The 16,387-nt window shown below is 33.4% G+C and overlaps 1 protein-coding gene across 1 annotated transcript; it reads left to right on the plus strand.

The window, feature by feature from the left end:
• The first annotated feature begins 4,425 nt into the window (after positions 1–4,425).
• Positions 4,426–5,844, plus strand: LOC133832853 (uncharacterized). Its single transcript, XM_062263135.1, has one exon. It carries the CDS (start codon positions 4,426–4,428, stop codon positions 5,842–5,844), a length of 1,419 nt encoding a protein of 472 aa, XP_062119119.1.
• Positions 5,845–16,387: the final 10,543 nt, after the last annotated feature.

The following is a 16,387-nucleotide window of genomic DNA, read 5'->3' on the forward strand; positions in this document are numbered from 1 at the left end:
AGGTGAGTTCCCTCAAAGGCCCAGCCTTTGTTAGTATTTGAATCTATCATAGCAAATATGACCAAAGTGAAGATGCCTACGTCATTTATAACATTATTGACCTTTTATCGTTTAACGGTCATAGATTAAGCTATCTTAAACTAATTATTTAGAACATAGGGTTCGTTTAGTTGCAATAGGTATAGCCCGTTTTTCATACATCCACCCCCACAATTCACATCCATTTAAAGAAATATGATTTTATTACTTGTGAAAGTAACTACAAATTGTTGTTGATATAATAAGAAAAACTGAAATTAAAATATCTATTGGAAATCGAAATAAAATAAACATTTTCTTAAAACAATATATTTATTTCAAAAATTCATTCAAGCTTATCGTTTTGCCTTATCTGGTACGAACAACCCTTGATGGATTCCAAGCTTTGACTTTTTATCCTTCATGACTTTCCTAATGCTAAAAAGTTGTAAAAAAGTACATGCATTTTTAGTAGATCTTGATTCAACGATCCAAAACTGAAGTATCATCCTCTAAAAGCACATGCGCATCCAAGACAAATTTCATTATCTTGGGTGCCATATGTCTTGAGTGTTGGGCAATTTGATGGACCCAAAATGGGTATGTTTTAAAAATTTATAACTCGCAAGTGCATGAATTGTATATGAAGTATAGTGTTCGTGTAAGCACGAGATCGAACCCAAAGGAGTTGTCTAAAATAAAAAAGAAAACTATTTTAAACCAAAATTAATAAATTCTAACCTAGCTCCAAAGATTGATGAGATTTAATGTCATGAACATAAAATAAAAGATTTAAAATAAAGTTATTTAAGAGAATGAAAATAAACTAATAATGATTTGAAAATAAGTGTTAAAAGGAAAGATTATTAAAATACTAGAATCCACAAAATGTAAGTTTAATAATACTTATTAGTATATTGATTCCCAAGTTTTAGTGATAGTTAAAATATGTCAAACTATCATTTTCCAAATAGATTTATATTTGAAGCACAAACTATTTCTAAAAAGATAGGATTTTTCTTCACTTCCCAAAAAAGTATAATTTCAAAGTATTTAATGTGAATCAACCTAATAAAACAACAAAAATCAAATAACATTATTTATAAGGCAAAACATATTATTTTTGTTCTAAGCATTGGATGTGTACAATTTAATGACACATTTTACACAAAGAATATTATGTTTTACAAAATGATGAACAAAGTGCAATATTATCTAACAATCCAAAATATGAGATATTAAAAATGAGAAACATATATGAAGAAGAGAAATCCATAAACTTTGCTGCATTACAAGGGAAATCAACATACAACATAAATATTATCTAGTTACAAGTTGCTTCATCATGATCTTAATAATCTTATGAAAAAGATTAGAAGCACATAACTAGAATAGAAATTACAAAATAAATAAAATACATACTTGAAAATGCTCTTGAAAAACACCAAAATGGAAGAGAGAATGGTAGAGAGAAAATGGTAGAAAAGAAGCTGGTAACCCAAAAATTAAGCACCTAAAATGGTCTTGAAATTCCATATTTATAGCCAAAATGAGAGCATGAAAATAATCAACTTAAATGAATTAAATTGATTAAATTAATTAAATAAAGTAAATATGGCATGTAGAGGTGAATTATAAGGTGTAATGATGATGTTGTGGTGAAATATGTGAAAAAATTGGGTAAAAATGTGGCATTTTTGGACATAGGGGACAAAGGGATAAGGAAGCCATTTGTTGGGATCAATAAGGGGCTGGCAGGGAAGGACTTTGGCTGGGCTGAGGTGTTTGGGTGGCTGCTGAGGCAGCTGGGCTCGGTTGGGCCAGGGGCAAATTGGGCCAGGTGGCTAGGAAAGGGCACGGGCCCAAAGGTTGGGCTGGGCTAGGCTGGGTAGAGGCTTCGGCTTGGGCCTGGGCTGCTGAAGGGTCATGGGTCGAAGGTGGCAGGGAGCTTTGAGCCTTTAGTTTTCAGTATTGCCATTTTTTTCTCCTTTCTTTTCCTTGAAAATGCCACATTTTCCTTCATTTTTCTTTTTTTTTTCAAGAGCAAAAAATGCAACAAATTCTCTACAAAATAAACATAAATTAAATCATAATTAAATATTTTCAATTATAAAATAAATCATATTAATTCTTTGAAAAATATTAATTACAACTTAATTTACTTAAACAATTAAGCTCAAAAGTGCATCTTTCTACTTCTAACTTAACAACAATAATACAAATAATTAAACTACAACATATTATAATAAAATATCTATAAAATTACACAAAAATATATAAAATTACAATAAGACTAATAAATTCAAAATTACTTAAAAACTTAATACGTTACTTAAGAACTCAAAGACTAAGCAACAATTAGCATAAAAAATTTGGTAAAATAACTCTATTTTGTAGAGTTATCACAATTTCCAATTCCCAGTCTCCACACAGTTGGAAACACTCCCTTTAGTGTACTTATAATCAGGCTTTGCTCCAAAGATGCTTTAAAGTATTTGGTGCCTTGCCAGTGAACTTCTTATACTTTTTTGTTTGAATTTCTTCCTCATTTTCTCTTTGAAGAAGAAGCTTAAAGCAACTTCTCCTTGAACTTATTTAGTAGTATTTGCCTTCTTTCCTTTGCTCGAACCATCATCAACAATCCTCTTTGAAGGATTTGGTGATCGTTGCATAGGAAAAATAGGAATATCTTTGATTATCACGAACTCGATGTTGTCTATAATCAACACCATATTGATGTTGGACAAACATTTCTTGAGGTTCTCACCATAGAGTAAATGTTTAGAGTTTAGAGAGAGTATGGGGTAGGAAGGCTAGAGCTACGATTATCAACTAAGTAGAAATCAACGCATTGCTTGACAAACATTTATTCATTAATTTTTTTTATAAATAACATAACATACAAAATGTTTTTAGATAAACAAAATACTAAAACACTTATCTTCTATTTCTTAGGTACTTTAACTAGTCCTGAACCCATGTGTCCCGGTAGGCGAGAGTCACAGATATTCACTTAGTTAAATAAAGAAACATCTCAATTAATAAAACATCATAGACTTTTATTAACTACCTATCCATCCGACCAAAGTAACGAAAACTCATGTGTTCTGGTAGGCGAGAGTCACAAATATTTTTTACTTTATGAGTTTGACCCACGATTTTGATTAATATAGACGTAATTCCTATAGTCATCGTAGGGATGAGTCTATAGAATGTCCATCTATAACCATCTATCCCAAGAAATTTAATCATGTTAAGAAGTCCAGTGAACACCTTTCGTAGGGAGACAAAATCAAAGCGCCACGAAGCCCCACTGAACTCTAACCTTGTTAAATCAATGGTGGAGATCGAATTCAAATTTTTTAAAACTCATTATTAAATATTTTAGTATTTTATTCTTTTTGACAAATATCAATTTAGATTTGCCAAATTATTAAAATAATCAATATACCATAATTTATAATTTCCCCATTAATTCTAAAATTACCATTGAAAATTAATTCAAAAAATAAAATTAATTTGTTTTTAATCAATTATTAGGTCCAACTAAATAAATAACCTAATACAATTAAGTCCAACTTAGGTAAATGGGCCTTAACAATTCAAGCCTGAATGGAGGAAAGCTGAGTTCAGTATGTTGGAGCCACTACTAAGGCTCCCTAACTTCCACACAAAGCCCAAGAAGACAGGAATTTGAACATTCTTTTTATTAATTGTTATTCAATTGATTAAGCCCAATCTAATAATTCAAAGCAAATAGGCATTCACAAGTGAAACCACCCACAAGAGAGGAATTTAAACTTTACATGTTCAATTGGGCCCAAATAAAACCTAACATGTTATGAAAGTTTTATTTGAGTTTTCCCACATTTTTCAAACACAAGTATTGGCCCATCATTATACTTATATTTAAAGCCCAAATACAAAAAATAACTTAATAATGATGTTTGATATGTTAATAATTGAATGTGCCTAACATGTTACTCTATAAGCATGTATTATTAAATTATGCAAATATACTATTTTGCAAAATACCCTAATTAATTAACATAGAATTCATCAGACAAAATTCAATATAATTAATTAAACAAGTTGCAAAATATTAAATTAATTAAAATAGAATTTATCAAAAAAAATTCATTTTCAAGTAATTAATTTAAACTAGGTTGTTAAGTTGTTATGAATGACAATATCCAATAATTTAACCAATTTTAAAATATCAAAATATCTTTTACCCAAGTTTAAAATATCTAAAATTATCTCATAACCAATTTCAAATATTTTAAACAATAAAAATATCTTAAATAATCAGATAACTAATTTTAATATTTCATTTATAACAAAAAAATATCTTGATTCTAAAAACTAATTCAAATTTAGGCGTGTGGAGCTTCCTTCTCTCTCCCCATGGGTCGGAAGAAAAAGGAGGCACCGAAGCCGGCGGTGGTGGCCGTTTCTACGGATTTTCTTCAGACGAAACCAGATCTCCCTTCAATTCAAGAACATGTTGTACTGGAGAATAATGTTGAGGAATACCATGACCCGTGTGAAGTTTTGGAAGCTGATTCATATGCTGAGCAATTTTTGCCAGAGGATACAGAGGGCATACCTGGTCCGTCCAAAGCAGCTAGTTGGGCCGAGGAGGTGGAGAAAACTGATTATCAGAACTCAGCCAAAGATGTGTGGAGCAAATTCAAAGCCAATCAGGTGAAAACTACGTCTACTAGCTTGGATTTCATAGAGCCTATGAAGGTTGGGGATCAAATAATAGCTAAACTAGACATGGATGAAATTGAGGTTGAAGCTTCTTTTTGGCGCTCATCGATTGTTTGTGTAGTTTTGGGTGCTAATCCCCCTTTTCGAGTTTTTGAAGGATTTGTGAAAAGAGTCTGGGGTAACCTTGGTATTGATCGGATAGTCCGTATGAATTCTGGATTTACCTTGGTTAGCTTTCGAGATATTGCTACTAGGGATCTAGTCTTGGAAACTGGTGTGATTCACTTCGACAAAAAACCGATTGTTCTTCGGCCCTGGACATCTAATATGGACACAATGCAGATGGTGAAATCGGTTCTGGTTTGGGTTCGATTAAACGGCTTGGGGCTTCAATATTGGGGTCGTAATAGTTTAAGTGCTCTAGTTAGCACTATAGGCAAACCCATTATGATCGATCAAGTTACTCGTGATAGATCGATGGTCAAATTTGTGAGAGTCCTTGTTGACATGGAAATCTCTGAGACCCCCCCTAAAACTATCTCGTTTGTTAATGAAAGAGATCAGCTAGTTGACCAATTGGTGGAGTACGAATGGCTTCCTTCTAAATGCAAAGCTTGTGACTGTTTGGGTCACACTGTGGTGAATTGTTCGAAAGATAAAGGGTACATTTGGGTTAAGAAGTCCAATCCAGATACTAAGAAACCAGAGATGGTTGCTGAAAAGAATATGGTTGAACCATCTATTGATAATAAGCAGGCTACTACTTCTCAGGATGTCTTAAGTGAAGCAGCTGCTGTTATTGGAATTCCTGCTACTTCTCAGGATGCCTCTCATTCATGCGAAACAGCTGCTATTACTGTAAACAAGTCAGCTAATTCTAATGTAGGTACAGCAGCAAAGCAAGTTACTGTCAGTAAAACAGGGGTGGCAAAGGATATAGGAACGGGGGGCGAGTGGATAACGCCAAGAAGGAGAGGTACCAAGACTAATACTGTCCTGCCTTCTAAAGCAATAACTAGAAATGGCTATGCAGCGCTTCAAGAGCCAGGGGATGGGAATTTGGCGACCACTTCTAACTCTAGTCAATATGGAGAAGTGCAATATCCCTAGTTGGAATGTTCGGGGTATGAATAAAGGAAATAAACAGAGAGATATTCATGACTTGTGTCGTTTGAATAATATTGGTTTTGGGGCGCTCTTTGAGACCAAAGTTCGCCATGAGAAAACAACAGGAATAATCAGTAATAGTTTTCCTAACTGGGATTATTACTCGAGTAGTGTGATATCTTACATAATATTGCTTATTTGGCAATCGAATTTTGTGCAAGTTAAAATTCTTGGCGAAGACACTCAGTTTGTGCATTGTAAAATCAGAGTTCCTGGTCATAAAACAGAGTTCTTTTTAACTGCTGTTTATGGCTCTAATTCTATTATGGACAAGAAAGTATTGTGGGATAATCTTGCTGGGTTAGGATACTTAAACCTTCCTTGGATTGTTTTAGGAGATTTCAATGCTATGTTTAGCTATCAAGACAAGAATGGAGGTAGACCTATAACTGCTAAGGAGGTTTTTGATGCTCAAAATTGGCTTTCTTTAGGCCAATTAGATGAATTTCGCTGTGCTGGTTCCTCGTACACCTGGTCCAATAAGCATGATATAGGGGATCGGATTTACTCAAAGTTGGATAGGGTCTTTACTAATGAAAAATGGTTGGATCACTTTCCTAACACAGAAAGAATTTGTAAATGGGACAGTATTTCAGATCATAGTTATTGTGTAATCAAGAACCATGTTATAGGGAATATTGGAATCAAGCCTTTTAGGTTCTTTGACTGCTGGATGTTCCATAGTATGTTCAAAGACATTGTTCTTGATAGCTGGAACAAAGCTACTACTAAGGAAGGCCTTGCTGGTATTATCCTAAAACTCTACAGGGTGAAACATGAGTTAAAGAAATTCCACAGAAAGGAATTGGGAGACATTCCTCACAGCTATCAGGTAGCTAAGGAAAGCTTCAATTTGGCCCAAGGTACCTTTGCTAATGACCCTCTCAATACAGTGCACCAATTAACTGAACAAGTTAAGCTTCAAGAGCTTATTCAAGCTAGGAAGAGGTATGTTAGTTTCCTCCAACAAACCAGTAAAATAACATGGCTGCAATTGAATGATGAGAATTCCCATTACTTTCATGAAATCATGAAGAAGAGGAGGGCTGAGAACAGAATCACTTCATTTGTGGTAAATGAGGAGGTAATTGATGATTATGATAAGGTGGTAGAGCACTACTTTAATCACTTCAGGAACTTCATGGGGAAGAAGAGCTCGGCCAATAATAAGATCGATACTAATAGCCTGAGTTTTGGTGAAAAGCTTTCTGTTTCGCAACAGGTCAAATTGATCAGGCCTTTCACGAAGGAAGATGTGAAAGAAGCTATGTTTGGCATTCACTCAATTAAGAGCCCTGATCCGGACGGGTTTGGTGCGGGTTTTTTCAAAGGCCTTTGGAATGAGATAGGAAATGATATTTGCATGGCTATGCTAAATTTTTTTCGTGATGGTGTTCTTCCCAACGAACTTAATGAGACTGTTATCTCCCTCATTCCGAAGATTGATTTCCCAAAAAATGCAGCAGATTATAGACCTATTGCTTGCTGCATTACGCTCTATAAATGCATTTCTAAAATGCTTTATTCTCGTTTGTCTGAAGTCCTTCCTACATTGATCCACAGTAATCAAGGAGCTTTTATCAAAAATCGTCTCTTGGCGCATAATATACTTATTTTTCAGGACGTGCTCAAGGGTTATACAAGGAAAAACATTTCAGCTAGATGTATTATGAAGATCGATCTCAGTAAAGCTTACGATATAGTTGATTGGCAGTTTGTGGCTGACCTTCTCAAGGGTCTTTGATTCCCTTCGAGGTTCATTCATTGGGTGCTGGTTTGTTTAAAGGGAACCTCTTATTGGTTGATACTCAATGGTCGACTTCATGGCACCTTTAGAGGGGAAAAGGGCCTTAGACAAGGAGATCCGATATCTCCTCTTTTATTTGTTTTGATTATGGAGTATCTATCTCGGCTTCTACTTCAGACTTCTGAACAAAAAGGTTTTGGTTTCCATCCCTCATGTAAGCATTTAAAACTTGTCAATCTCTGTTTTGCAGATGATCTAGTGATTTTTTGTAAGGGTAATGAGAAATCAATGAGACTTACTCAGTCAGCTATTGATAGCTTTTGTGCCACAACAGGCCTCTCAATCAACAACACTAAGTCTCATATATAATTTGGAGGCATTAGAGAGGGTTGCAAAGCTCAACTTTTGGAGATTACTCAAATGAAAGAAGGCTCTTTCCCACTTAAGTATCTTGGAGTTCATCTTAGACCAAAAAAATGGAGAGCTGCAGACTGTGGGGAAATCATTGAAAAAATTCAGCGGAACCTCCATTCCTGGGCAAGCAGGAATCTTCTTTTGCGGGCCGAGCCCAACTCATTCATTTAGTCCTTCTTGGGATTAGGAATTTCTGGATGAATATCTTCATCCTTCCTCAGAAAGTTGTTGCTGTCATTGATAAAAGTTGTCGAGATTTTCTATGGGGGTTGAAAGGGAACCGAAGCAAACTTCACCTCACTTCTTGGGAGAAAATCTGTCTTCCCAAAAAGTATGGAGGAGTTGGCTTCTTTGAAGGTAGGAAATGGAATATTGCGATGATGGCCAAACTTATTTGGGCTATTTCGAACAAAAAGGATTGCCTGTGGGTCAAATGGATAGACTCGATCTACCTGAAAGGTCAAATTTTCTGGTCTGTCCCTTTAATAAATGACACAAGCTGGTAATTTCGGAAACTCTTGAAGCTGAGAAATGTTATAGATTGTGCTGCTGTATCTTCTTCGGGGTTAAGAGGTAAATTCAAAGAGATTTTTTTTTATCTTTCTCTTATAACAGCTAGCGAGGTTCAGTATTCTTCTGCTATATGGCATCGTTTATGTGTCCCGAAACACAGATTTATTTCCTGGCAAGTGATGAATGAACACCTTCTTACTCAGGATAATCTTGGGAAAATAATGGAGCTGGCCTCTTATTTCTGCCCTGTTTGTGAAAGTGTCACTGACTCCCATCAACACCTCTTTTTTTACTGCACTTTCACTAAGAAAATTCTGCAAGAAGTTAGTTCCTGGTCCAGATTTAATGGCTGGCCTCATACCATTGGAACCTGGAAGATTTGGAGCACCAATGTCTGTTCAGACTTGCTGTCTTTGGTTTGGAATGCAATTCTTTCAGCTGTTTTTTATTCTGTTTGGTGTAATAGAAATAGGTGTGTGTTTGATTTGTGTTGTCGCTCAGTGATGGTAGTTAGTTCATCTATAAAATTAGCTATCAAAGCTAGAGTTAAGGGAATTAAGAGATGTAATTGGCCTTATAAACTCCCTTTAACTCTTGCTTCTTGTTGTTTGCTGTAGCTGTTAGCTACTGCTGGGTCTGTAGTTGTCTTGTGTTTGTTGATTAATAAAGTTCTTCTTTTCCTCAAAAAAAAAAAAAAATCTTGATTATGAGATAACCACTTCAAAATATTTTAAAAAGCTAAAATATCTAAATTAATCAGATAATCAATTTTAAATATTTTAAACTAAATTGCACAAAATATCCAATTTTTTTTAAAAAAAAAATTGAATTTTTTTTGATGAAAATTGCTGTCGCGGGGTCCGACACCAGATTCATACAGACGTCCGTACGGCCGGGGTCCTGACAACTCCTTCAAGCGTGCCTAGCAAGCACACTGCCCAATCAATCCAATTTTTTTTTTTTTAGAAAAAACATTTGTAGTTTTTCAATCTCAAAACAAGCAAAAAACAACCAAATTATTGTTAAATTTGCATAACAAAACATAAACATTCACCAATAACATGTACCATCCAATTAACACCCTAACATATCAATCAATTTTATGCATGTTCATTCATGAAAATAAACTAGCAACCTATGTCTCTAAGGCCAATTTTTAGAAATACATATTGAAGGATCTTTATTTATTTTCATGTAATTTACATATTATCAAACAAACATGTAAATACCTAGAACATGCTCCTATGAAATTGATACAAAACAGAGTAAAGTAAAGAAACTTACATTACGCAGCGGAACTGGAACAACTTTATACTTCAATCTCTCTAACCCTTGATTCCTTTCTGTAGTAGAGTATTATCAAGAGATTGAACTGGATCAACAACACAATCTTCCTCACCAAGCCTTTGATAAACCTAGAACTAATGTGGGCTGGTTCTCAACACATGAGATAGAGATCTAGAAGAGAAGAATAAGAGACAGTGGTTGAGAAAATATTAGATTGTCTAGGTTTTCACTTACCCAATGAATCAAATAGACTACCTTATGAAATCTCTAGATATCATATTTCTTATATAGGCAACTTAATGGACTTTATTTAAATCTAAATTAATTAAAATTAATAAACAAAAAATGAAAGCCTTGGGCTCCCACAAATGGACTTGTGCCCAATCTCTTTGTTTTGAATTTAAATCTCAATTGGGCCTAAATCCAAAACCTTTTATTAATTAATTATTTATTTATTTATTTATTCAAATGAACTAATTATAAAGTGAAACTTGATTTAATATTATTTATTTATATTGACACCAATTTATCAATATTAATAAATTTACCCAAATATTCTCTTTTATTCTCTAAATCTCATATCTCTGTAAATTTTCCAAAATTGACCTAGTGAACTTTAAAAATTCTAATTGATAATTAAATCAATTTATTGAGACATTCTAGATGATTTACTCAAATTTGATATGGGGACCATGGATCCATGAAATCAAACTCCAATAAGTTACTGTGAATTTATTTACAAATAATTTCACTACCTTATTAATTCCTCGTGACTCCACTATAGACTCAGAATTGAACTCTTGAATTCATAGAATGTATTTTCCAAACCATAAATGCGTTATCCACTGTTATATACCATTACAGTCAGTCAATCCTCTATCGATGACTAACTAACGAGCTAGGTGCAAATTACCATTTTACCCCTCATCAGTATTTTATCCTTAACTCCCACTATGTTCCTTATAAATGATATTTCAGTGAACTTAATCACAGAAATGAGATCTCAATCATTTAACCTTTTGAACAAAGCAATTAAGGAAATCATCTTTTCACTTCTCATACAGAAGTTATAGATTTCATATCTATGAATAATATTTCCACTCAATTACACTACTAAATATACAAGAAGTAAGTATGGGCTAGACCGTAGGGTAAACAAGTAACGAACAAGTCAAAATATTTAAATAATATAATTAGCATAATATTATCACTCAGAATTAAGATCGACTAACCTATGGTCAACGTTGTGACATTGATTAGATTCGATAATAACGATACTTATTTATCAATCTATAATCAATATCGGTCCTAGTCTGATGTAACCAAAGACATCCGATCTTATCTACTTGGTCAATGCCTTGGACAAGACATCACACCCGAATGTGTAAGTAGATCATATTGTAGATTGCCCAATAAGAGAAAATCCAATGCACTGATATAATCTTAGGACTTGTTCTTTTGAACATATAATTACAACTATAATCCATTGTGACCTAGTCACTATAATTGTAACTATCCATATGTTCGAGATTTTATAAATGCTTGTATTATTTCAATAATCATGTAATAAAACAATCAAGCAACATGTGTGTCAAACTAAATGATTTCTACTACTTTTATAGACAATATAAAATTGGTTTACATGTCCGACATAGTTTTATAAGGGTACAAAACCCAACAATTTTTAATAGTGATGTGGTGTAACTAGTTAATACTATGAAAATAATAGTGATGACATTATTTTTGTTATAAAACAAATTCCGTGGCTGGTACTTAAATTATTGTTTCAAAAGTTTATGGCTCCAAATGTAAATCTCCTTTTGAGTAGGGATGTTCGTGGTGCTGGACGTGTGTTTTTTTTTTTATCAATTTATTAGACCGCACCACACATGAAATTTGAAAAATTTTCCAAACTGCAACCCGCAACATACCTTAAACCCCACCACAAAAATACGATGTGGAGCGATGCAATATGGGCAATTTATACCTATTTTGTTGTTGTTTTGTTAGGTGTAGATATCATGTATACTCTCATAAACCATATCTTCAATAGACAATCATGTATATATTTGTTAAGAGAAATATAGGGATAGAAAGTCAGTTGATGTATTAAAATCGTGAAGAAAGCATTATTCATAAATGGTCGTGCAAAGTGTCTAGGTGTAAAATTTATTCAAAGCTTTGTCAAATAATTAGTCTTTATTACTTAAATCTTGTATTAGTTGTAGGGTATGTTGTGATTGGTTAAATATATGGTGAAATTTGTTAGGCATGAAGAAGTGCAAAAACCATAACGATTTCACTAAAGTCAACATGTGAGAGTTGACTTTTAGTATCAACACTTATAAATTATTTTTTTTGGTCCAAAGTATACCTTTGGATATATGAACACCCAAAATTTTTGGGAGTATTTGGGGATGTTATGAGATAAGTTTTGGTGCGCCAAGTCAGAGAGACAAGCATTGCATCTGTTAGGATTAATGCCCTAAAAGCATGCAAAGATATTTTATTGAATTAAATAAAAGAACAATTTTATTATATTTGAATATTCTAATTATTGTTTGAATTAATTATATAATAATATCTTGAACATTCCTTATTCACTCATGAGAATATGATCTTATATTATTACGAGAGAATTAAGATCATATATAATGAATAAAATAGTCAGTATCATATTAAAGTATGAAATCTTTAATGAATAGTTACTAGTGCGGTTTGCTAAGCATACAATATGCAAGTGATCTAGATTCAGATTACTGATGTAGATAGACATCTTAGTAAATGTGTTGTATATAATAGAGATTATATATGCCAGGACTGATAAGAATTAATTATCTTTATAAACTTGCCGTTTGACATAAAGATTTGATTCTTATCATAATAGATTATAATTTGTAGATCAGTCTAAATCCTAAGTATTCATGAACTCATGTTTGTGTTTATTGGATCTTTTGATTCACTTGTTAAGGTCTCTTAGTATAATGAGACTAATGACTTTTGTTTTGGAGATTCAATATCATGAAAGACTCGGAACATGAATAAGAATAATGGAATCCATACTTTCCTAACGAATCAAATATTGGTCCCCTTAAGGGTTAATTCTTAAACTGAATAGTTATTGAGCTCAAATCTATAATTTGATTATAGATTAATTATTCGCTAATGAATTAATGATATATAAGGATCAAGCGGTAATTAGAAGGGTAAAATAATAATTTTGACCAGCTCTAATTAACGAACCAATAAATAGAGGATAGAATTGCATTTATTGATTATATCAATGGACTACAAGAGAAAAATCTGTAAATATAATTCTATAAATACTTAGAGTGCAATTCCATATTTATAGTGGAGTAATCATGGAATTAATAAATAAGATTATTGGATTAAAGAGTTTAATTAATAATCTGGTATATTGGAGCTTTGTATTATAGGTCCATGGTCCCAGATCACCTCTGTCCTACACTGTCAAGGGTAAGGATGTCAAAAGAAAGATTTGTAAAGAGAATGGCTTAATTGCAAATGAATTAATTTTTTAGGGCAAGGAAATAATTATGTGATAGTTATGGGCAATTGATTAATTATGAATTATTTAATTATTTAACTATATAGTTTTTATTTTGAAAAAATCTAGGTTAAAATTAATATTAATCTTGTTTGGATTAATATATATAGAGAAAATAATAAATATCTTATTTAGAATATGATATTTCTTTATTTATTTATAACAGATATTTTAAGATAAAGTTAATTTTGAATTAATTGATATTTATGTTGGGATAAATATATTGTCTTAAAAGTTGATTAAACAAACAAATGAGAAAATTAGAGAAAACCCTAATATATGTGGTGACACACTCACTGTGCAGTGAGTGCGGCGCCTCACACATGGATTTCCCAATCCCTAGGATTTGAATTTTGAATTTCAAATTATTTGTTTAATCAGTTATTTAATTATTCATTTTTAAATATGATTTAAATTAAATAATTAAATAGTTATAGCATATCAGTTTTAATTTAAATTCTATTTTTAATAAAATAAAGATTAATTATCTTTATAAAAACTGATAGAACGATACTTTCAAGAAGATGATATTTTATGTGATTAAAATAGACTATCTCTCTTAGAGAGAAGCGATAGTTTTCCTAAACCTGAAAACTATTCAATTCCTCTTCTCTCAATCAAACCTCTCTAGATCTCATGTGTTGAGTACATCTAGAGAGTCATAAATCAACCTTTTAAATCCTATGTGCCCACACAAGTCCTTGTGTGATTGAGGATTGGTCTGGAAGATCAAGGAGTGAGCTTTTAGAACTTGGATAGGAAAATCGTTGATTTTATACAAAAAGATTCTAGGAAACTTGATAGGCTACAAGAGGTAATCTCTAACTGATTGTATGTTATTTAATATATATATACATGTATGATCTTGGCTAGTATTGATAAATATTAAAAAAGACCCAATCCCCGCTGCGTATCTTAGATTTGCTATTTTAATACCAACAATTTGTACCAGAGCAGTCTACATGTATTTTTTATATGTATGTTGATATGTATATTGTATGGATGGATATATTTTTTCAATGTATGGTTGAATGATGGATCATTAATTATATGGTACTATTGGGTTAGGAATTTTAATTCTCTAGATCTTGTGTAAGCCATAAAGGGCATAGGATTTTGGTAATTTTTATTTCTTGAATTTCAAATTTTAAGAATCTGTACACAAAGAGAAAAGGACACGAGCCACCAGCCTAGCCGATGGCCCGAGCCCTTCGGCCACTAGCCCCGTGGCTGCCTCACCCATGCGCTCCCAAGACCCCGCGGTTTGTGCCCCTGTGTTGCGCCCTGCGCCTGCTGCACCTGAGCCATGTGTGCCTAGTCCCTGCCTCGCGCACCCGTGTGCCTAGGAGAGCCTCCTGTGCACACCCATGTGCATGACCGAGTCCCTTGCGCGCACCCAGGCGCCATGCCCAATGGCTATCTTCGATAGCCACCCAACCTGAGCCTATGGCTAACCCAGCCGCAAGCCCTAGTGTTCTTAGGGCACCATTTGTAGTGCCTCCTAATTTTACTTAGTTATATAGTATTATCTTATGTTGTGGTATTTTAATTTTTGTGACATTGGTCCAATCCAGTAATTATTTGGAAACTCGTAGAGATAGTTATGAATTTTATAAGTTAAGCCTATAGTTTAGAAATATTAATTTTATCATAAGGTTTAATTATTGTAGTTGGTCCTAGAAATAATATTTATTATAACCAAAGATTTAAATAAAATAATTAAGAATGTGACATTTGTCACATGTATATTTATTAAGGATTTAAAGATTTTAGATGAATAAAATAATCAAAGATAAGCCTAGGAAGTCTAGAACCTTCCCTCAGATGCTAGGATCTCATATTAATCAGTCAAAGTGGTTTAAACAGCTTTAAGTGTGCTTAAAACGTGCAAAAATGTGGTTTAGTACATAAGCATAAGTCAATATATCACAGTGTACGCCCTGAATATCAGCACATATTTTGTCGAGCTGGCAAAGAGCCATAACCGATGTGCCACGTGTTCACCGTTCATCCGGAGAATTCTGGTACGATCCCCTAAACAAATAGATCACGGGATGACCCCAATACCTACTCAGAGATCATTCTCCTATAAATACCAAAACCCTGGGCAGTGCAAGGGGTTGGATTCTTCTTGTAAGGCAAATACTCTGTAAAAATAGCAAGAGAGAGAAGCAATAATAATATTGACTCGTGGACTAGGGGGATTTTAACCTCCGAACCACGTAAAAAGGAGTGATCATTTTTTATTCTCTTGATAGTTGATTGCCAGCATCCTTGAGTATTATCATTTTCTTATTACGGTTACCATTAAGCACTAATCCATCCTAGTTATTCATATAATTCACCGTTGGCAAAAAACCGCGTCAACACGCAGCTATAGGGAGCGATATATCTCCTATGCTGATACGAAAAAACACGTCGACTTTGCATGATCGAAACCACAGACCCTCGGGAAAATAGGGCAGGCGATATATCTCCTATAGTTGGTGATATATTTGTTGTGTGTGCCAAAATTGAATCTCTGTGAAATCCGAAGGTAGAATCAGTCCTCAACAACTTGGACTTATTCTTAAACAATTTTGATCGAGTTCTGGGCATTTGTTGAGTGGAAAGTGCCATTTTTATTCATTTATTTATTCATTTTAATGGGAGTTAGTTTCACTATTTGAATCCTATAAATAGGACCCTTCACTCAGTCATATGCATTATTTTCAAACCCTTCTCAGAGACTCTAAGCTGCCATTTTCGTTCCAGAAAGATACACTAGGGTTTTGGGGTTAAAGCTTTCAAGTCTAAGCTTTTCTAAACACTTGGGAAGTAAGTTATAGTGTTATTTCAGTGATTGTGTTGTAGATTGAAACTTTAGCTATCTAAGGTATTCTTAATCCTCAGATCTAGCCTATTTCTATTCTTCTTATTCTTTTCTTTTAAATTCAAATCCTAACTCGTCATAATGA

This window comes from Humulus lupulus, chromosome 1 (genome assembly GCF_963169125.1).
Source record: "Humulus lupulus chromosome 1, drHumLupu1.1, whole genome shotgun sequence".
Taxonomy (NCBI): domain Eukaryota; kingdom Viridiplantae; phylum Streptophyta; class Magnoliopsida; order Rosales; family Cannabaceae; genus Humulus; species Humulus lupulus.